The sequence below is a fragment of the Ictidomys tridecemlineatus genome, chromosome 13 (genome assembly GCF_052094955.1).
Source record: "Ictidomys tridecemlineatus isolate mIctTri1 chromosome 13, mIctTri1.hap1, whole genome shotgun sequence".
Lineage (NCBI taxonomy): Eukaryota > Metazoa > Chordata > Mammalia > Rodentia > Sciuridae > Ictidomys > Ictidomys tridecemlineatus.
Genome location: NC_135489.1, coordinates 89102469 through 89122904, shown reverse-complemented (window position 1 = coordinate 89122904; position 20436 = coordinate 89102469). Strand labels below are relative to the sequence as shown.

At 54.5% G+C, this 20436-nt stretch overlaps 2 protein-coding genes and 1 long non-coding RNA gene across 8 annotated transcripts in view; 2 read left to right on the top strand and 1 right to left on the bottom strand.

Moving 5' to 3' along the window:
• Window positions 1–4851, top strand: part of Rab31 (RAB31, member RAS oncogene family) — an 87662-nt gene extending 82811 nt beyond the window's left edge. For all 5 annotated transcript variants that reach the window (XM_078030450.1, XM_078030449.1, XM_078030448.1 and 2 more), the window contains one exon: window positions 1915–4851. In XM_078030450.1, the coding sequence (XP_077886576.1) occupies window positions 1915–2012 (98 nt within the window). In that variant the 3' untranslated portion in view covers window positions 2013–4851. The remainder of the gene's footprint in view (window positions 1–1914) is intronic.
• A 145-nt stretch (window positions 4852–4996) lies between these two features.
• On the top strand, window positions 4997–20410 carry Txndc2 (thioredoxin domain containing 2). Its single transcript, XM_005334899.4, has 2 exons — window positions 4997–12111; window positions 12404–20410. The coding sequence occupies exons 1-2, from the start codon at window positions 11778–11780 to the stop codon at window positions 13498–13500; spliced, it is 1431 nt and encodes a 476-aa protein (XP_005334956.3). The 5' UTR covers window positions 4997–11777; the 3' UTR covers window positions 13501–20410.
• The window catches only part of LOC110599074 (uncharacterized), a 16746-nt gene continuing 14745 nt past the window's right edge, over window positions 18436–20436 (bottom strand). For both annotated transcript variants that reach the window (XR_002484993.3, XR_013429848.1), the window contains one exon: window positions 18436–18924. This is a non-coding gene — a long non-coding RNA (uncharacterized LOC110599074). The remainder of the gene's footprint in view (window positions 18925–20436) is intronic.

Here is a 20436-nt window from a genome sequence, read left to right as displayed (position 1 = left end):
AAGTCTCAATGCCCTGTAGTGCAGCCTGTGGTTGGAATTGTCCTAATTACCATTCCCATTGTCAGCGTGTCTCACTGGGCCTGGTCCACAGTCAGACTTTGTCACTGGTACGCAGAGATGGCCATGAAAACCCCACTCTGTCTTCCCCCTGGGGCTGGGGATGGGAGCCAGGCCTCGGGGCTCCCGCAGAGCCACACACAGCCCTAGGTGCAGTGTGAGGAGGGTACCTGCCACCCACTGCCACCTGGGGGTCTTGAACTCATCCTGAGAGAATGGGGACAAACGGGGCTTTTTCTTCCGAGTGGGGGGTTGGCTGTCCTGAAGAGGCGAGGCTCTGGCGCCCCAGGAAGCCAGCCTGGCCTCTGGTTGGACCATGCCCCCCCACCGGCTCAGCACACCCTGAGGGAGAGAGGCCTGTGGAGGCTGCGCCCACACAGGGCCGCTCACCGTCTCCTTGGGAAGGACGTGCCAGGTGGGAAGCAGAGGGTGGCTGGCCTCCCGGTGTCCTGCCTTCTGTGCCCTGTTCCTAGATTCCCACCAACACTTTGTCATTTTAATGAATCTCACACACATAGGCTTTTTCTATATTTCAGTACTTTTCACAGAAAAAAAAAAAAAAAACAGACTGTGAAAACCTAAGACAGGAGGCTGTGGGGCGGGTGAGGTGAGGAGGCGAGGCTCCTGCCGTCCGAGCGTGACGAGCAGCGTGAGCTCTGTCTTCCCGGGTGTTGATTCTGATTTGTCACAGACATTAAGATTAAGGTCCTCGCACCGATCAGGCAGATGAAGGTCTCTGCTGTTAACCTTGAAATGCCGACGACCTTGACTGTAGGGCCTGGGTGGCTGTCCACTCGGCCCAGTCTCCTATTTGTTGGTGCCTCCGGAGTCACTTCCCCCTGCCTGGCCCTCTGCCGGGCCTTGGCCACTGCAAGGCCCCAGGAGTGTCTGCTGTGTCAAGACGCTCTGGAGCCCTGTCCTTCCCACTGCCCCGGTGGCTGGATGGGCTGTTTCAGAGCCCTGCCTTCAGGCTAGTGACTTGAGAAACAGAGCAGGAGACTCTGCGGGGAGAACCAGGAATGGGCCTGGCGTCTGGGGGACAGTCAGGGTGGAGGCCGAGTCAAGTCCACCCGTGTCACTTCTCCCTGGAGACTTCGCCCGTGACCAGGCTCTCCAGGCGCAGCAGAGTGGTGGTGACTGTGGTGTCTGTGCCACCCCCATCCCCGTGTCAGGCTCAGACATCATCTGTGAAACCGCCAACAGTGCTGCCATTGTCCCAAGGGTGGACTTCCAGGTTTCGTGGCCTTTAAAAATGTTTTTTGAGATGAATTCCCATACCAGACATCCCGCCCACCTGGGCAGAATGGACAGTTTTAACACTCAGGGTGCATGCAACCACTGGCCCGTCCCCCTCAAAACCAGCGTTGAATCCAAACGAAGCCAGGCCCTCAGCTCCCACCCCTGCCCCTCCCCTCCCTCCTCACTTTTACTCTGCGTTTATTTCTAAGTTAAATTGAGTAACTATAAGGTCTCTCATACTGACTTTGAAGCACCGTTTCCTGAGATGGGCCTGGGGCAGGCCGCCTGTTGGTGGAGGGTTTGGCTCCTGGTGGCCATTCCCAGACCACTTCTATTTTGAGAAGCGGATGAGCTCTCCCTGTTCCTGTGAGAGTCAGGATGTAAACGTGAGATGAGTGGTGGGAGGGCTGGGGAGGAAGGGGTGCCGGGTGGACGGGGCAGGGTGGGGTGCTGGGAACCGTCTCCCCAGAGCAGACGCTGCCTCTCCCAGGACGTCTGCATGGTCAGGAGCTGCTGGCTCCTGGACTTTCTGACCATGGACTTGACTTGGGGGCAGAGCAGGGACGGGTGTGTGGGAGACTGGGAAGGTGAGCTCAACCTTGGCCTCCTTTGTTCCAGGCCGCCAGATCCCACCCTTGGAACCCCACAAGAACGGGAACATAGATTGCATCAAGGTGGCGAATCTGTCCTCGCAAGGGGGCCGGCGGTGCTGCTGACCAGGGGCCCTGGCGCACAGTGCTGGAGGAAGCAGGAGCCGTGTGCTGCGCCCTCCAGGGACCCCACTCTCGGGGGCTGGCATGGCACTCGGAGAACTGAGCTGGCAGCTTCCCACCCTGGAACACCTGCAGAGACCGAGGCGGGAAATGTCCCTGAATGGGGACTTTATAGAACTCTGGGGAAACCCACCACACCACCACGACGTGGCCTTTGGAGCGTGAGATGCACACGGGAGGAATTATACTTATTAAGCAATAGGTATAGTTGCCTTTTTAACATTAGAAAAAGTTTGCATTTGTACCCAAATCTTAAAGCACTGTTATCTGGTTTCCTGAGTCACCTCGCCGGAGTCTGGGACGTTTTCAGTGCCCTGGCCTTTGTGCCCTGACCAGCCTTCACTGAAGGACAGAGTCACTGTAGAAGTCAGGTTTCGCTGGCTGTTGAAGCCAGCCTTGATTTATCAGTGTTCTGAAGGAAGCCAGAGTGGCATGACTGGCCCGCCGTGGACGCTGGCCTGAGCTGCGGGAAGAGAGAGAGGTCTTAGCAACTGTCATGGACATCTCTCCGTCTCATGGGTGAACATTTTCCTAACTTTTGAAAACAAAATCAGACCAAAAATCATACATGATTTTGGGATTGGGAGGCCCAGTTTGAAAGTCAGCGAAGTCCTCACCATGTGAAGAGTGGCAGAGGGAGGGTGCGGATGTCACTCAGGGGACCACCTGGCCCACGTCTGCTCCCTGGTAGTAAGGCCCAATTCTCTGCAGACATTGAATGCACAGAGTAATGTTTTCCTAAGAGAATGTCTTACAGCATCATGTCCAGGGGGTGTTGGAATCTAAATTGTAGGACAAACGTCTAATAATAGCAATTAATCCTGAGTGACTGCAAAGCCAGCCCAAGGAAGGATTGCCACCTTAAAGTTCTAGACCCCCAAAGCTCTAAGACCACAGAGGGCATTTTAAACGCTGCCAGGCTAGGGGAGGAAGGTAGCAGGCCCATCAGTCCAGCCCGGAGTGCCCAGGAACTGGGAGGAAAGCCTCCCTTCCCAGTTGATTAGAGACACTGACTCCAAGGGAAGTAAAGGGAGGAAAGCATGGAAAAGAAGAGGAGCTTTTTCACTGAAAATTCAGATCCTGTTCCCACTCTAGGTTTCAAAGGATCTTGGGATTAAGAAGCAGTTGGTTTCCTGACCAGGCTTCTGTTGAGGGGTGGGGCCAGGAAAACCATGAACCCTGGTGGTCATCCTGCTGTGTGTGGGCACGGGCCAGCTGGTATCTTCTGTGCCATGGGCATTCAACGGCCAGCAAACCTTCCGTGATGAAGCTCCGGGAGAGAGAGCTATGTGCTTCACCCCAGGGATGTGCTGCCAAGTGGACTTCCCACCTTGGGGGAGTTGATTGACAGTCTCAGGATGTGACAGCAGGAAGCACTCGTTTTGGTTGTAGCATGACCTTGGCTGTCCCACATAGTGCCTCAGAAACTGCTAGCGAGTGGCATTTCATGTCTTGGCAGGGCCCTTGCAAGGGCTCCTGGGGTTTTCCACGTCGCCAGCATAACTGGCTGGCTCGATTTATTTGCAAGCCAGGATGTTATCTTGCCTCTTGCCAACAGTTAAAATTGAGAACCCACGTTGAACCTTGAAGTGACGCTCTGCAGGAGACAGGCAGGCTATGTTGGACTCTCCTCTCTGAGGAAACCTGCGCTTCTCTCTAGCCAGAGACTCGGGCTCGGGAGCTGACACGGCACAGGCCCAGGGCAGTGCTGCAGCTCCAGACGAGGTTCTTGGTGTTGCGTCTTGCAGAGGTGTCCAGTCTTGACCACAGGTCTCGAGCTGGCCATTAATGAGCCCCTGGTCCTATTTCGGGAGCACACAGGATGTGAAGCCCTCTCTTACCTTGCTCTGTGCCTTGGCTATTGTGGCCAGTCTGAGGACAAAGTGCATTTGGCAGCAGGCAGAGCAGGCGGCACCTGGGCACTGGGCACCCTGACGATGTGCCTCCTCTGCAGATGGCTGCCCAGGCCTGTTCCCCGGGAGGCTGTTGCCCTTTTTGCTGCCCAGGCCAATCTATCAGTGAGCCCTGACCTCCACGGTACAGGAAGGCCTCGGAATCGCCACTGTCCCACATGTCAAGCAGTGTCATAGGAGGCCCTGTCCCTGCCAACATTTTCCAGAATTGGCTCCTTCCCTGTCCTCCTCCACAGGTGGTCATGTGTATATGTGTAAATAGGACTTGGTGCAGGTTGTGCCAACACATAGTTCAGTTCACCCTGGCTTGGTTTGGCTCTCGGCTGTGCCTTCTGTGAGACTGGCATAGGCTCTCACAGGGGTCGTCCCCAGGGACATCTGGTGGCAGCAGAGTAGTGAAAACATCTTGGGTGGGGACAGAATCAACTTCCACGTGGTGGTTAAAATAGCCCCACGGGTGCTGAGCAGACCTGGCCTTGCAGATTGAAAGGCTGCAGACCCAGGTGTAGCCAACAGTGAAGGCTGTGCCAGGTTCCTGGGAGGCTGGTGACTGGCGGTGGCTGAAGCTGAGCTCATGGCCAGTTGAGTAATGGGCTCTGAGCCGCATTCAGACCTCACAGGGTATAGACTGCTCTGTGGGCCTCACTGCGAAGCCGGCCATGCAGGGCAGTGCCCTGTCCTGCCTTCGCGGCCTAGCCGATCTTTCTGTAAAGGGCTTCCTCTGTCTGGGCTGGACCCAGTTCTCATTCTGCTGCAGGCCGCGCGCCTCGTATGCTCTTCCGCGCGAAGCTCCCTCAGCAGTGCCCGACCATGTCTGTTATTTTTGGATTTAACACACTGATTCATACTAATAAATATTCTAAGTTTTACCAAGTGTGTCCTTTACTTATTAAAATGTTTAGTAGAATGATTTTTTTTGGAAATGGCAGTCAACTCTGAATGAACAGTGGTGAATCCCCAGAGGAACACGTGCACCCGCTCACACGAAAACCATTTTTGCTAGAGCAAAACGCAGTCTCCCGCTGCAGAAATGGACGGTAAACTATGGCACAGTCACATGGTGGCAGCTATGGGCCAATTAAAATGAGCGTGCTGTCTGAATTGCATCTTAAAGACAGGCAGGACGGCAAGCTGTCACCCTGCACAGCCCCAGGGAGCCACTCCTGTGCAGTAACAGAGCCCTATTAGGAATCTTTATCTGTCTTGTGATATAAAAGCCAACAGGACACACCAAGAATGCCCAGAGTGAAGGTGTGTGCCTCACTAGCCTCTGTATTCTTCTGTCATAATATTCCCCAGCAAGGAAGGGTGTGGAGATGGGAAGCCATGAAGCATCCGCCCACTGTGCCATGCTGGGGGTATTTCATAAGTACAGTCACCACCTTGTGGGGGAATTGCAGATGGGCACGTCTCCTCCCCTGGGCTCCCCTGCCCCCTGCAGCACACAGCTCACTGGTGCAGTGTGCCCTCAGGGCCTCTTGATGTCACGCAGAGCTTCAAGTGAGGCGCCCCGGGAGCAGGCTGAGCCTCATGTTCCTAGTGTTCCAGACACTGCTGAGCCACAGCTGGGACTCCACTTTCAATGTGGCACCAACAAGAACAAGAAATGCTGCTGGGTGCAGTGGCACACATCTGTCATCCCAGCAGCTCAGGAGGCTGAGGCAGGAGGATTGTGAGTTCAAAGGCAGCCTCAGCATTAGTGAGGCCCTTAGCAACTCAGTGAGACCCTGTGTCTAAATATAAAAAAAGCTGGGATGTGACCCAGTGGTCGAGTGTCCCTGGGTTCAATTTATCCCTGGAACCAAAAAAAAAAAAAAAAAAAAGGCAGGAAGAAAGAAAGAAACCCCCATGACCAACAGGAGACCCAGGGCCCTGGTCTCTGGGGAGGCAGCCCTCCTTTGCGTCTGCTGGGGGTTCCCCATCTACACCAGCTTTGGAAATGTCCGGAATGAGAGGACCCACATGTCCACTGGACAGCGGCCTCCTTGGTCAGTAGCACCCCGCACGGATTCACCCTCCTACCTCTTCCTCGAATAGGTGCTACGCCCCTTCCCACACAGGTGTATGTAATAGGACCTGGTGTCGGGAGAGTTGTGCCCTGAGGCTGGGGCCCTCCCAGGCAGCTTGGGGGGCTCACAGGTCGCTGGGCAGAGGGGCCTGGAGGACAAGGACGAGCTCAGGGTGCGCTTGGTGGCACTCCTTCAGCATCCTCAGGCTCCTCTGAACCGTCTGCACCTATTCCCAGTGCTGTCAAGAAAGTAGGCCCTTCGGACAGGGCAGGAGGGAGGTTCCATCCGTGTCACCAGCCTGTCCCCTCCAAGCATGGCTTCCCTTAGGTTTCTAGATTCCCCAGTGACAGCGGCTGAGCCGCCTGCTCATGGCCTTACCTTCTTCCCGCGCTCCTGTGAGAAAAGCGAAGGATGACACCTGTGGTGGCAGGTGCCAGAAATGGGCTGTGCCCCGTGGGGCGGTGAGGACAGGAGCGGGCACCGTCTCTCCAGAGTGTCACTCCAAGCTCAACACAGTTGGAAGGGTCATGTCCTCCAGCCCAAATTCTCAGCTTTTCTCGGAACTGGTTCTAAATGCCCATGTGTGTCCACACGTCTGCACTGCGTGTTGTGCAACACGTGCAGCCAGAACTTAAATTAGCATAAAGCAATGACCACCCACTGCCCTTCAGCTTCCAGGCAGGAGCCTGGGGCCTGGCTGGGCTGCAGCTGGCCTGCCCAGAGCCTCGGCCTGGCTGGGATTCAGGGGCCCATTCCCTGCCCCTGCCATAGGCAGGAGGCCTCTGTGACCGCCAGTTGGACCCTCCATGGATTGCTTGAGTGGCCCCACGATGGGAGGGGCCGGTGTCGAAGGCAGAGCTGAGCTAGTCACCTCCCTTCCCCTAGTGGCCCACAGTGGCTTCCAGTACTTAGGCCTAATGTGCCATCTGGCTCTAACCTGCACCTTCTCCCTGGGGTGGGGGAAGGTGTGTGGAAGTTTCCAGAGATGCCATGGGGTGCCCGCTCCAGGGCATGGACCTGCCCAGGGGCGCCCTGTTTGGCTGCAGCCTTGCAGAGGGGACTCCTCCGCTCGGGGCTGTGGCAATGGCCCCCGTGCCCATGTTTGGGTGAGCTGGTCCCAGCCTGTTTCTCCAGCCTGACCGGCTAAGCTCTTCCGTATCTCCAGGGCCCCTTCCTAGAGCCTGGGGTGGGGGAGGCAGAGCAGCTCCAGGCCGGCCTCCTTGAGCCTCTTCAGTCCTGAAATTCTCTGCTCGCGCAGACTTCACCTCCAGACGGGGCACCTCAGAGGGAGCGGTGCTGTCCACACTCAGCAGGAGCAAGTGGCCTCGCCGGGCAAACTGCGATGTGCAGTGCTGTGGTCCAATGGGAGCGTCCACTCCGGAACCACGTCCTCCCCAGTGGGAGGTAGGAAGAAGGCGGAATCACCAGCCACCATGGCATTTAGAGGTGTCCAGAGGTGGGCCTTTGAGGAGTGACTAGGATTAGGTCACTAGGGAAGACTCTCATTATGGAGTTCTGGTGACGTTCTATGAGAGAGGGAGAGAGAGCGTACAAATGCCAGGACCCTCTGCTTCTCCCCACCTGGACTCTGCCAGCAAGGAGGTCATCACCAGACGTGGGTCCTGGACCACAGGCCAGAACGTGAGCCGAAACAAACCTCTTTGCCTTATGAATCACCCGCTCTGTGGTATTGTGTTGTTAGCAGCAAAGTAGAACTTTCATCAATCTAGCCTGACACGCGTCACACCTGGCAAAGTGGGGGATGGGTCAGGGAGAGGGTCAGGAAACTCAGGGGTTCTTGGGTGTAAGTACCCTATTACAGCTACCTCTGTAAAGTCATCCACTCACCTGCACACACATCTACCTGTCCACCCACCCAACCATCCAGCCATCCAGCCATCTTCCACCTTCCCTCCATCCACAATCCACCCACCATCCACCCATCTTCCCACCCACTCACCCATCCACAATCCACCCACCATCCACCCATCTTCCCACCCACTCACCCATCCACAATCCATCCACCATCCCCCATCTTCCCATCCATCCACCCCCATCACCCACCCATCCCCCCACCTGCCCTGACTCCTCATGTGATGCTGAGCAAGTAACTTGGTCTCTCTGGGTCTGTTTCCTCCTATAAATAGACATAGAGCCACATTCCAGGGTTGACATCGGGATGAAGTAGAGTGACAGAGAACTTGGTGGCTGTGACAAGGACGAAGACCTTGGCCTTGGCCCTGGGATGGCGTCTCTGCTCCTGGCTTTTCACTCGCCACTTTCTTCTTTTTCTTCTCTTCTCGGCTCGGGAGGCCCGGGAGGCTCGGGAGGCTCGGGAGGCAATGCAGGGTAGAGATTCAGGAATCCAGAGTCAGACCAGCTGATTCTGGCTCCCAACCCTGACGGGCTGGCTGTGGGCCTTTGGTGGGTAACCTCCCCGAGCCTCAGTTTCCTCAATGCAAACTGTGGATAATAATTCACACGCACCCATATCCACACTCCTGGAATCAAAAGGTTTTGCAAAAAGAAAGATTTTTTTATTTTTTTCCATGTTTGGCAGAATCGCTTGGCGGCAGAACCAAACCTGAACTTGGACAAAGCTCCTTACAACTGTATTTCTACAACCAGGGGTGACCATTGGGTGATGGAGCTGAGAAATGCTGCAGTGTTTGATTAGAGAGTCCTCCTGCAGCTGGGTTGGAATGTTCTGTTATAGACACACCATGTCTGTGAAATCTAAGCAAGAATTCTGAAGTTGAAGATGCCGTTCCCCAAGGCATCGAGTATTGTGGGGTGCCCGAGGCCCTGGAGCTGGAGCAAGGAAGTGCAGAGGAAGAGCTGGCCCGTGGGAGCCGCAGGCAACCCCAGCAAGGACGGTGCGGAGGAGGCTCTTGGTGCCCCTGAGTGGGACCTCAGGGTTCTCCCCTGCAGAAGGCACCTAGTGCTGGCAGCCAGCAACAGCCCAGGAGCAGCAGCTGCTGTGAGCAGAGCCACTGGCTACACCAGGCACCACCTGGGGTTTACGTCCACCTCGTACTTCCCACCCACCCCATGAGGTTCATGCAGCCATCATCTCCATCTTACAGAAAAGGAAACTGTGGCGTGAGGGGTTCAATGAATTGTGTAAGGTCACAAATTAGCAAAGGCCAGATGTCAAAGGCTGGCTTCTGTCCTAGCTGCCTTCTGTATTTTCATTATAACTGCTGTCAGGACAACAGAGAAGACAGTCGGGTGTTCTAAAAGGTTCCTGTGAACTGCTCTCAAGTCTTCTCTCATTTGGTTCAAGAAATACATCTGAGAAGGGTGCACAGTTGCTCTCGTCTGTCAGGACCCTGGAGAGCTGACGTGGGGCTCTCAGGTTCATGCAGCAAGAAAGTAGGGCAAGCTGCATCCACGCCAGGTCCACCCCTCCAGACCGACTGGCCCTCAGGGGAGGGTCTCCCCTGGGGCATGAGATCCACCCCTCCAGACCTACTCACCCTCGGGGAGTGGGGGAGAGGCGCCCTTGGCAGGGTCTCCGCCAGGGAGCGGGGAGCATTGGTGGCCGCTCCCTGGAGCACTGAGTCCTCTGACACCTGGTGGTGGGCCTCCACCACCATCTGATCTTGCCCGCTGCTGCAACTGCTCAACTGACCAGCAGGCTGCCTGTGGCGTCCTTGCTGTATCCCTAGCCCCAAGGCTGAGACCTTACTCAGCCCTCTCTGGATTCTCAGCTGGCCTGGACCCCCATGCACCAGGGTCCAGTGATCTCGATCCTGTAGGGTCTCAAGCACTGAGTTTGCTTCTGAGAACCCAGTGCCCAGACTGGTGTCCCCAGGTGGGCCTGGTGTCTGTGCCCCTCCCCTTGGGCTCTCCCTGGCCCTGCACACACCTTGCTATCTAGCTGGATCTGAACTGTCCCTGTAGATGTGCGGGTATGGTCCCACTGGGCACTGGGCAGTGGTGGGAACTTGAAGAGGGTGTGCCCTGGGGTCAGGAGGGCCTAGCCTCCTCCTCTTTCCCACCCCCTGGGCACGCGCTGGGAGCTGTGCTACAGCAGCTGCCCACCAGAGGATCACAGCCTCCAATGCTGAGCCACAGTAGAAGCTCTGCTCCTCATAAGTTGACCACTCAGGTATTGGAGAATCCCAGCTCATATCTAGACATGTCCCCAAGGGCTAAAACTCCCTCCCTGAAATGAACGCCCTGAACTGTCCCCTCCTGTCAGCAACACATATGCCTCACCCTCTCCAGGTCTCACCAGCTGTCCTCCCGTGCCTCTCCACTGAGCCACCCTCTCCTTCACACTCGCCCTCAGAGAGAACCTTCATCTCCTCCAAAACCATGAGCCAGAATAAACCTGTTTTCTCTATAGGCTGCTTGCCTCGGATACTTTGCTACAATAATGGGAACTGACTAACACAAGGATCTTCGGGAATGATGCCCAGCCTCGCTGTTCTGGTTCTTTTTTCCTAACATTTAATGAAGAGGAAGACGTTGACGGAGAAGGTTTGGCGTTTATCCCCGTCCTCTGCTTAAGAACCGTGCATGAGCTGAGAGGCCTCTTGCTGTAGAGGCACTTTACATTGGGGAAAGATGTGCTCTTGTCCTTTAAAGCATCACATCTTGTCCTTGAGGTCCTCGCCCAGTGCTTCCCAGGAGCGAGGTGGGGCTGTGCTTGGTGGCATCCGGGGAAACAAGGACGGATGTTGTCAGGAATGTGGCTTTGCTGTGTCGAGTCTCTCTCCCCCCTCCATTCTGCACGTTGGTGTAGAAGCTCAGAGAAGAACTCGCCCCCCCCACTGCCCCCCCCAGATGTTTCGGAGCCCCTGCGGCCAACCTGATGACCTCTTGGTTTCTAAAACAGGTGAATACTTGTGCAAAGTGCATGTCGGGGAGCAGAATCTCCTTAACACCTGTCGCCTTGGCCTGGGTGCACCCTGCAAAGTGCAGGGAACAGGTGCAACCTGCTGCGAGAACAGAGGAAAGCGTGGACTGCATTCAGCACCGTGGGGCAGGTGTGGCCGAGGGAGCCAGCGCCAGCCACAGGTCGCTCTCCCTCGGAGGGGAGGGATGTGCCTGGCAGGAGGGTGCAGGTGGAGCTGGAGGGTGGGGAAAGGTTCTGTCAGGAGCTGGACCTGTCCTGGGCACTCTGGAAGAGCCTCCGTTGCCACGAGGGGACACACTGGCCACAGCCACAGGTGGTACTGCGCTTTCCGTGTGGCCTGTCCTCCAAAGGCTCCTGCGTCAGAAGCTTGGCTCCTAGAGTGGCGGTCTCCTCCTGAAGCAGAGCCTCGTGGGAGCTGGTCCCGCCACGGGTGCTGCCGCAGAAGAATACAGCAGTGCTGCTGGGAGCCTGAGCTGGTTCTCACGAGATGGTTGTTACGTGCTCTGGCTCCCTGACCATGTGATCTCTCCCTCTTGCTTGGTACCCTACCATTGCAATTCCATCTGCCATCAGGCTCTCACCAGAGCTGAGCTGATATGGCACTACACCCTTGAACTCCCAGAACTGGGAGCCAAATCAATGTCTTTACTTTATAAAATACCCCACCTCAGGTGTTTTATTATAGTAATTAACAACAGACTAATACAACGAGTAAATCATAAAGAGAAAACTAAATCTGGGCAATCCTGGGCAGAGGTCTTAGGAAAGTGGGTTCACACCACCAGACTGGACAGGACATGAATAGCCCTGAGCAGCAGTTCAGAGTGTGAGCTTGGAACTTGCCCTCCACCCTAGGTCTGTGACCTTGGGCAAGCCACAGGCTGCAAGGCTGCTTCCTCTTTGTAAAGTGCTGATCATAATGGCACTTACCTCAGTGGCCTGTTACAATGTCTCAGGCACAGTGTGGCCAGGCCCTGCACCCAGCCAGCAGGGGACTGCGGGTGTCACTGTGGGGACCCTGAGTGGGAAATCCAGCTGTAACATGCGGGCTGGGCAGACATGGCCCTGGCACTCCAGTGCCCGTGTGGATAGCAGGGCAGAGGGGCAGGGCACCCCTCACCTTGAGGCCTCTGCGAAGGGTCAGGATGGGCGGAGGCAGGGGCCGGAAATGGAAAGTGTTCCATCCAGAGCCGCAGAAGAGTCTCAAATGAGATCGGACGATCCAGAAGAAACCGCTGAGGATGACGCCAATGGTAAGGGGGAGGGAAGAGGGCCACCTGGGGGACGTGTCCTTGGGGAGGAGGTGGCATTGTCAACCAAGAGGAAAGTTGTCAGTAAAACAAAAATGTAGCCAAAGACCCAGTCCCCCCAAGCGGCTCGGCTTTCTGCTGAATGACATCATTGGCATTAGCACCTCATTCACCAGACCCCACGGAGGACCTGGGAAGGGCGGCAGCCCTCCTCCGGGTAGGAGCCCAAAGAGTTTTACTTCTCCTTTCACATTTTTCACTTTATCTATCTACTTTTCTTGTTGTTGTTGTTCAGAAAGCCCATTGCAGGTTCTGCCCAACAAAGGGGCTCTTCGGGTCCCCGAGTTCTTGGACACAGCCAAGGCCAAAGAGAAGACCTTTGTCCCTGGGGTTGATCACGCTCTCCAGCTCGCCACAGAAAGGTCCCAGAGCCTGCAGCAGAGCAGTGACCTCCCCAAGTTCTCAGCGAAAAACCCCCAGTCTCCGCAGTTCTCTAAGACCACAGCCAAAACTGCGCTCCCCAAGCCGGGGAGCATTCCCAAGTCCTCTGCAGACCCTGCCCAGCCCAAGCCAGGCAGCACCCCCAAGCTCCTGGCGAAAGCCATGCAGCTCAAGCTCAGGAACCCCCCCAAGGCCCCCGCCAACATCACAGAGCCCCTGCAGGGCCACAGTCTGCAGGCCTCCGAGAAGGGCACCCAGCCCAAGAAGTGGGACTCCCCCAAGTCCCTAGACGAAGCCATCCATGCCAGAGCAGGGAAGGCCCCCAAGTCCTTCGGACCAGCCACCCAGTCCAGGTTGGGCATCATCTCCAAGACCTTAGGACAAGCCTTCCAGCCCAGGGTGGGCAGTGTCCCCAAGTCCTTAGAAGAAGCCACTGAGGCCACAGTGGGAATGGCCCCCAAGTCAATAGAGGAGACCTTCCAACCCGTGTTGGGCAGTGTCCCTGCCTCTGTAGAGGAAGCCCTGCAGCCCGAGCCGGGTGATGTCCCCGAGCCCTCTGAGGAAGCCCTCCCGCCCAAGGACGACGACCTCCTGGAGCCCGAGGACAAGGCGCTGGAGCCCCTGGAGGAGGACTTGGTGAAAGTGATCTTGGACAAGGAGGACCTCCAGGAGGTGCTCACGACGGCCGGCGAGCGGCTGGTGGCCGTGGAATTCTCGGCCACCTGGTGCGGGCCTTGCAGGCATATCCGGCCGCTCTTCCACGCCCTGTCCCTGAGGCACAAGGACGTGCTGTTCCTGGAGGTGGACATCGACGCCTGCGAGGAGCTGGTGAAGGACTTGGAGGTCTTCTCCCTCCCAACCTTCCAGTTTTATAAGAAGGAGGAGAAGGTGGGCGAGTTCAGCGGGGCCCTGGTAGAGAAACTCGAGGCAGCCATCGCAGAATTAAAGTGACCATATATTTCGAGAACACTGTCAACAGCCGGCAGTTTACAGCTTGTGGTTTTGTTGTTGTTGTTGTTTGATTTACAAACCAAGTGTGACCAAAGTGGATGTGTGAATGGCACTGCTCTGACAGCATTGAAGCCGTGGTGAGCTTCTTGCTGAGGGGAGAGCTGAAGCAGAGATTCCGTGGGTGGACATCGAGAGCCCCAGTGCCCCCTCATTTTCAATCTCAGTTTTATTTTTCCATTTGCCTTTGAAAATTCTGCTCATTTTTTGCAGCAACATTGGGAACTTAGGTAACTCCTTTGTAGGAGAATACGACTGAAAGATGAGTGGAAAGGTCTTTTCTTGTGGGGCTCACCTACCTTTGGGGATTCTGATAAAAGACTTTTGGAAATAAAGAGTTTGGAAGAGACGGGTGCCTTGGCTGGCCACACGTCTCATGCTGGGAGTGCCGAGGAGCTGCCTGCAGCTGAGGCTCTCCCCAGGTTTCAGGCCAGGGCTCCTTTACTAATCCATCCTTAAAGATCTGAGACAGAGCTCAAAAGTTGGGTTTTCTCAGAGTCTCACGTTCCCCTGCCCTTGGTGTCATTATGACATCAATGCCCTGGTGGCAAAGTTCCTGCCTTGTCTCCCTGGTTACTGGTTCCTGATTTCTAATCCCAGGTGTCTCCAATCCCAAAGGCCCAGGTCTGGACCTCAGGTGTTGGCTTGGTCCAGAGTGGCTGGTTATTTTTTGAACAGCTTCACTGAGGCACGATTGATGTACCAGGAACTGCTCACCCTGACCCTGGGCAGCTGGAGGAGTCTGGCCAAGTGCTCACACCTGCCACCTGCCCCCTGCAGAGTGGCCTCAGGTTCCTTTGCTTTCTGTTATTGTAACATGAACACCTGAGCCGATCTGCCCTCTGAACAAAGTCCTAGTGGCCGACCCCACACTGCTCACTCCAGGCAGGTGACCTTATCTTGTGTGACTGAGCTCTGTTCCCACTGAACAGTCACTCCCGTTTCCCCCTCACCCCACCCAGCAGCCACTGTTCTCTTTTATGCTGGTCCAAATGTTTTTAAAAATATGAATTTATGGCCAACACTTTAAAGACCAGGATTTCCTCTAAAATATAAATTTTTAGATTTGCTTGAAAAAATGCAAAGACCTGGCAATCAGAGGTTTGCTGTATGTGAACCAATCAATCCTGGGGGCTGAGGGGCAGCACACTCCTTGAAGGGGACATCTGTCACAGAGCTGTGGGCGACTTTGTTTATCCAGGTGGGTGGCAATCTCTGGGGAAGATTCTAGTGGTGCTGCCCATCGCCTGGCCGTGGGCCTCCCCTGGCCGTGGGCCTGCCCTGGCCACCTCAGAGATACCTCAGAGTTGGGCCTCCTTTGCTCCATTAACAGCGAACCAAATACCCTTTACACTTGGCCCTTGTTCCAAAAAAGATTTGGCATGATCTGCAAAAAGGGCTAATGATAAGGCCAGCGAACCAGTAAGAGGAAATTAGAAGCATTCAGTGAATACCACGTCCACTCTGAGGGCTGGTGTCAGGGCTCAGATGGAGGGACCGATTTTGTCCTGAGCTTCTTGACCAACAGGAGAGAAGATGGAAATCCAGCAGCACCCGGATGTCATTACCTGAACTGAACAAGCTTCAGGATGCGGAGGAGGAGCCCCGTTGTTCCTGAACTAACTCCCTGGTGAAACGTCTTTCTGAGGCCTTAAGTGTGAGACGCTGAACCACAGATGCTGTGCTCGAGCGGATGCTGATGTCGGGCCCAGAAGAGTCTTCACACGGCCACTCGGGGCAGTGATCGTGGGGAGAAGCCAGCGCCAAGATGGAGAAGGTCTTCTCAGTGGGAAGAGTCCAGATTCCATGCAGTAGACGGACTTCTGGGGAGGGAGCTCCCTCTGACTTTACACTGTGACTTGCTCCTGCTTTCCCTCAGAGCAGACCAGCTCCTGGATTCTGCCAGCTTCGACACAGGGGCCCAGACATTCATGAGTTGGCCCCACCCATGCCACCAGAGCCCAGTCTGGCCACTGGTGAGCCCACACCTTTAAACTATGCAATCTGAAGGATCGGGGACCCCAAAATCTAACATTGGTGACATACACCAAGCAATGACTTTCTGGGACCCTAGATTCAAAGTCATTGTTATCAATATCTAGATTGCTAAATAATGTTATGGACAATGATATCAAAAATCCCCCAAATTTTGTGGTTGCCATTGAGAAGAGATTCAAGAGTATTGTTAACGTCAGGGGCTGGGGTTGGAGCTCACTGGCAGAGTGCTTATCTTGGATCCTCAGCGCCACATAAAAAAAATAAATAAGTTTAAAAAATTAAATAGAAAAAAAGAGTTGACAACCTCGGGTATTCGGTTGAAGCAATGGAAAGCCAACGAACACACTGGGAACTGGCCGTCTTCTCCTCAGCATCTCCTCCTCCAGTGTGGGTTCCTCAGTTTGGAATAGCACTGCCAAGGGGGTCCACACAAGGCCCTGGGGCAGGGCTGGGCCTGTGTCCTCTGGGATCTCACCACTAGTAGGACTACCCTTTGACTCCTGGTAGCAGAGCACGGTGGCCAGGGCAGACACAGAATTGCTTCTCAGTGATGAGCCGCCAGCTCCTGCAGAAACACCCTCCCCGCTGCTGCCCCAACTCCACAAGACTGCCTGGGTCCCTGCAGGGTCAGGACTCACGTTATTCCTGACATGAGCAAGGCTTGCTGCCCAGCGTGCGTAGAAGCCCAAACTATGGCTGCCTAGGCTTCTGCAAGAAGAAAGCTTTGTCAAAACTTCACCATCAAGGAGAGGGGGCCCTGCCCGGTCCGCCTGCAAGGAGATGGGGCCATGCCAGGTCCCCCTGCAAGGAGATGGGGCCATGCCAGGTCCCCCTTGCCAGGAGACACGCACATGCCTGGTCCCCCCTGGCAGTCAGCTGGGAGGAGGGTTCTTCGGGGCTGTTGAGAATTGGTGAGTCCATGATGTCTTGAGTCTTGATTGGATACAGGGGTGTTGTTCAGGTTTTTAGTATCCGAGTCCTATTATGATTTCATGGTCGGCATCCCTCGATCCTGATGGTCATCCCTGTTTCCCTGGTCCTAAATCCAAGGTTCCATCCGTCTTGACACCTTGTGGTTACTTTTACAGGACAGTGTGTTCTGTGAATATCTTCCACAGCCGATGGAAACGAGGACATCATTTAAACATGCCCAGTGCTGGGGGAAGGAACTGAACTCCATCTGATTTGGGTGGTTTGGGAGGGGACTCGCACCAGCCGGACTTCACGCTGGCATCTGTCAGAGGACTCTGCCCCGGGGGGGGGGGGAGGTCTGGGAGACAGAGGTCTTGTTCCTTTGAAGATGACATTCTTGGGCACAGCTCTTGGAGAGAGGCTTCTGAGTTAGACAGGAGATACGTTCACAGCTGTGCCCTCCTGGGCGGTGTCGCCAGGGAACCTGCTGCTGTCCTCATGAGGAGGGTCCTGACTTCAGCCCCTACCCCGGGTTCCTCAGTGTGCACCCAGGGATAAGAACACGGCTGGTGGCCCGCTCATATCCCTCTGGATTCCAGTGCTGCCTCCCCAGGGTCCCATGGCGGCTCTGAGCTTCCTGTAGCAGGCAGAGGACCTCTGTGCTGGCTGGCCACGTCCAGAGGAGGGAGGGCACGGAGAGGAGGGCAAGACAAGGAAAAGTGAGTCCAGTGCTAAAGACAGATCCCTGCTTCACTGCAATTGAACCCAAGGCATAAAATGTCATGATGATTGGTCGTCTGTGTGTGTGGATGATTTTTCACTCTGATTTTGTTGTTTTTTTCACTTATATAATTAAAAAAAAAAAAAAAGAAAACTAATGGAGAGCTGTGGAGATTCAAGCTGGAGAGATCCTGCTGGGGAATAGATATGACCTAGAGGAGGCCTCGCTGGGGAGGACAGGAGCCAGGGCCTGGACCTGTGGACGGAGGGCCAGCACCTAGTCCTGGCCACACTCCAGCCCCAGGCCACACCTCCCAGGGCCACGTCAGGCAGGGTCTCTGTGTTTGTTGCCCTCAGACTATAAATGGTCTAGGAATGGAGGCCGAGTCAAAGGTGGCTCTCCTGCGTGGAGGTGGATTTTGTGTGACACAGGTGTCACTAAGTAGGTGGTTTACCATGCTTTGGTCACGCAGAAGCCCAGCTTGAACCTGCTTCAGAGAGAGAGTGGAATCGGAGAGCCTAAGGGGATGGCCAGCTTCAGTCGGACACAGGGACTCGGCAGCAGCCGGACTCAGATGTTTTCCACCTCTCATCTGCTGCTCCTGCTGACACTGACGCTAAGTGACGCTAATATGGTTTGTGAGTCAAAGGAGAATATGAAACATCCTGTTAGTTTGTTTGCTCTAATAGTATACCCTGAGGTGCTGGGGTGTGGTCCAGGAGTAGGTGCTGCACAGGTTAGGCCCTGGTTTGATCCCCAGCACCACAAACAAACAACAGCAACCGTAACCCCACTGCAGGGCCTGGAGCCTGTCAGACCGGCAAAGCCACAGGAGCGGAGGGATTTCTGTGGGTAGTGGGAGGAAGAGCAGCCATGCACACAAGCATATTGATCTCAGGAAATGGCATGTGGCCTCCCTGCATTAGACCAAGAGGCTGCACTAGTGATGCCCTCAGAATCACCTTCTCCCCACTTATAAGTCACAGTGGAAAACCAGACCCATTAACAGGCTGGGTATTTATCACATTCCTTTTAACACACCCTCTCATTATACTCTGATCCAATCTAACTTCCTTGAGTCTGTACGTGTGCAGCCTTAGAACTAAAGACTTGTGCCTTATTCAAATGATCAATTATCTTATGCTAACAAGTGACTTCCACTAAAAGGGGCACATGGCTTGTGAGTCAAAGGGGAATATGAAACATCATATTAGTTTGTTTGCTCTAATAGAATACCTGACACTGGCTTCTTTGTAAAGAAAAGAGATTTATTTAGCTCACAGTTTGAGAGTCTGGGAGTGCAAAATCAGGGGCCACCACCTGTTCAGGTTCTGCTGTCACAGCATGAGAGAGGAGCAGGAAGAGAAACTGCCTCATGAAGAAGGGACCAAGCACGGGGTGACCTTGCTCCCCTGAGAAGTAACTCATCCTACGAGACCAGAATTCCATCCCCTCCTTGAGCCGCGTGCATATGACTCCTCCACCTTCCAGGACCGGGTTCTTCCATCTCAGCCCCACTGCACTGGACCACACTTCCAAGACCCAAACCAGCCCCAGTGCATAGCGAGCATCAGGGAAGAGCGGAGGCCACAGGGCCGCAGAGGCTGTGAACAGGGAGGACAGCGGTGGGTCCCCTCTAGCAATGCTTTTGAAACTTATTGTCTTGAAATAAGCCCCATTCACTTTAACAGCAGGGTTCCACGTAGGCCACTTCCTCCATGGTCAGCACTTCTGTCCTGTCAAGGCAGAAGTGGTTATTTCAACTCAGTTGTATTCTGCAAGCACTATAGTATACTGTAAGATTCTATTGTGATTTTTGGCAGATTTTTTTTTTTTTTTTTTTTGCTTCCCAGAACTTGTAAGGGAACTGTGACCCACTGCAGCCCACATTCTCTGGAGATGGAAATTAACTAAAAAACAAGGTGACCCCAAGGTGCAAACCCAGAGACAACCTGGCACTTGGCCCACGAGACCTTTCAACACTGTGGTAAGAAGTGCCTGCACAACGGTGGCAAATGTTTGGCTCTAGGCAGCGTGGTCAGTACCACCCAAGGCCGAGGCTCGAAGGGTTGGGAACTCGAGATTTTCAAATTCCAGAAAGGAGACATGAGGAATTATTTGAAAACTAAAATGTTGATCATAGAAATGGTAATGCAAAGAAGCTAAAGTTGGTCAGACAGACAGGGATTGGAATGGAGAAAGGGTAATTGTGAAAACTGAGAGAAAATGGAATCCTCCTGCTGTGCACTGGCTAGAAGTGTGGCACTTCTAGTGAGGGGCTGGGGCTGGGCTCAGCAGTAACACACTTGGCTGGCATGTGTGAGGCACTGGGATGGATTCTCAGCACCGCATGGAAATAAATAAAAATAAAGGTCTATCAACAACTAAAAAAATACTAAAACAAACAAACAAAAAGTCTTGCAAGTTGAGACCTTGGAGCCTGGACTCACTCATACAGTAAGATGGCAGTTTTGAGAGTGAGCTGCATGGGGAAGAACGGGGAAGAGTGGAGTTGGTCTCCTCTGTGAGGTCCTGTGATCTGGGTGCTTTCTCAGGAGACCCCTGAGTGAGGGACAGTGATCACTGGAGACACTCTGTCCTGGGAGAAGGAAGGGTGGGAAGCCAGCTGCTTCTGTCTCCTTTGCCCCAGGAATGCCTGAGATTGTTCCAGAGGCAAAGCTGGACTCGAGTCCAATGACTCAGAGGTCAGTATCTGTTACTGACTTCAGCAAGAAGGAGAAGGAAGTTGCCAGTGAGCTGAAAATCCTTGTCTAGGGAGGGCAGGTGTGGCCGCCTCTCAGGGAAGGCCTCAGAAAGACTCTGTTGCTGCCGGCTGGCCTGTGGAGTAGCCAGCTGGACTGTGGAGTAGCGCCTTGCTACCAGAAGCCACTGAATCACTGGAGTTCATCAGGAATGGATTTCTATGATTCCCTCCCTGGGTTCCTATCCCTAATTAATTTGAACTACAGCCTACATTCTATGGAGATGGAAATTAACTAAAAAACAAGGCTGACCCAAAGGTGCAAAGGAAAGTCAGGGTGCAAACCCAGAGACAACCTGGCACTTGGCCCACGAGACCTTGGAGCCTGGACTCCCTCACACAGTAAAGAGCCTCCCTTCCAGGGCTGGGATTGTGGCTCAGCAGTAGAATGTTCGCCTAGCACACAAGAGGCCCTGGGTTCTATCCTGAGCACCACATAAAAATAAATAAAATAAAGGTATTGTGTCCAACTACAACTAAAAAATAA

Coding starts and splice junctions, on each gene's coding strand:
- Txndc2 (XM_005334899.4), top strand. CDS start 11,778: ATGGCACTTACCTCAGTGGCCTGTTACAATGTCTCAGGCACAGTGTGG. Junction 12,112..12,403: donor CGCTGAGGATGACGCCAATG/GTAAGGGGGAGG, acceptor GTTGTTGTTCAG/AAAGCCCATTGCAGGTTCTG.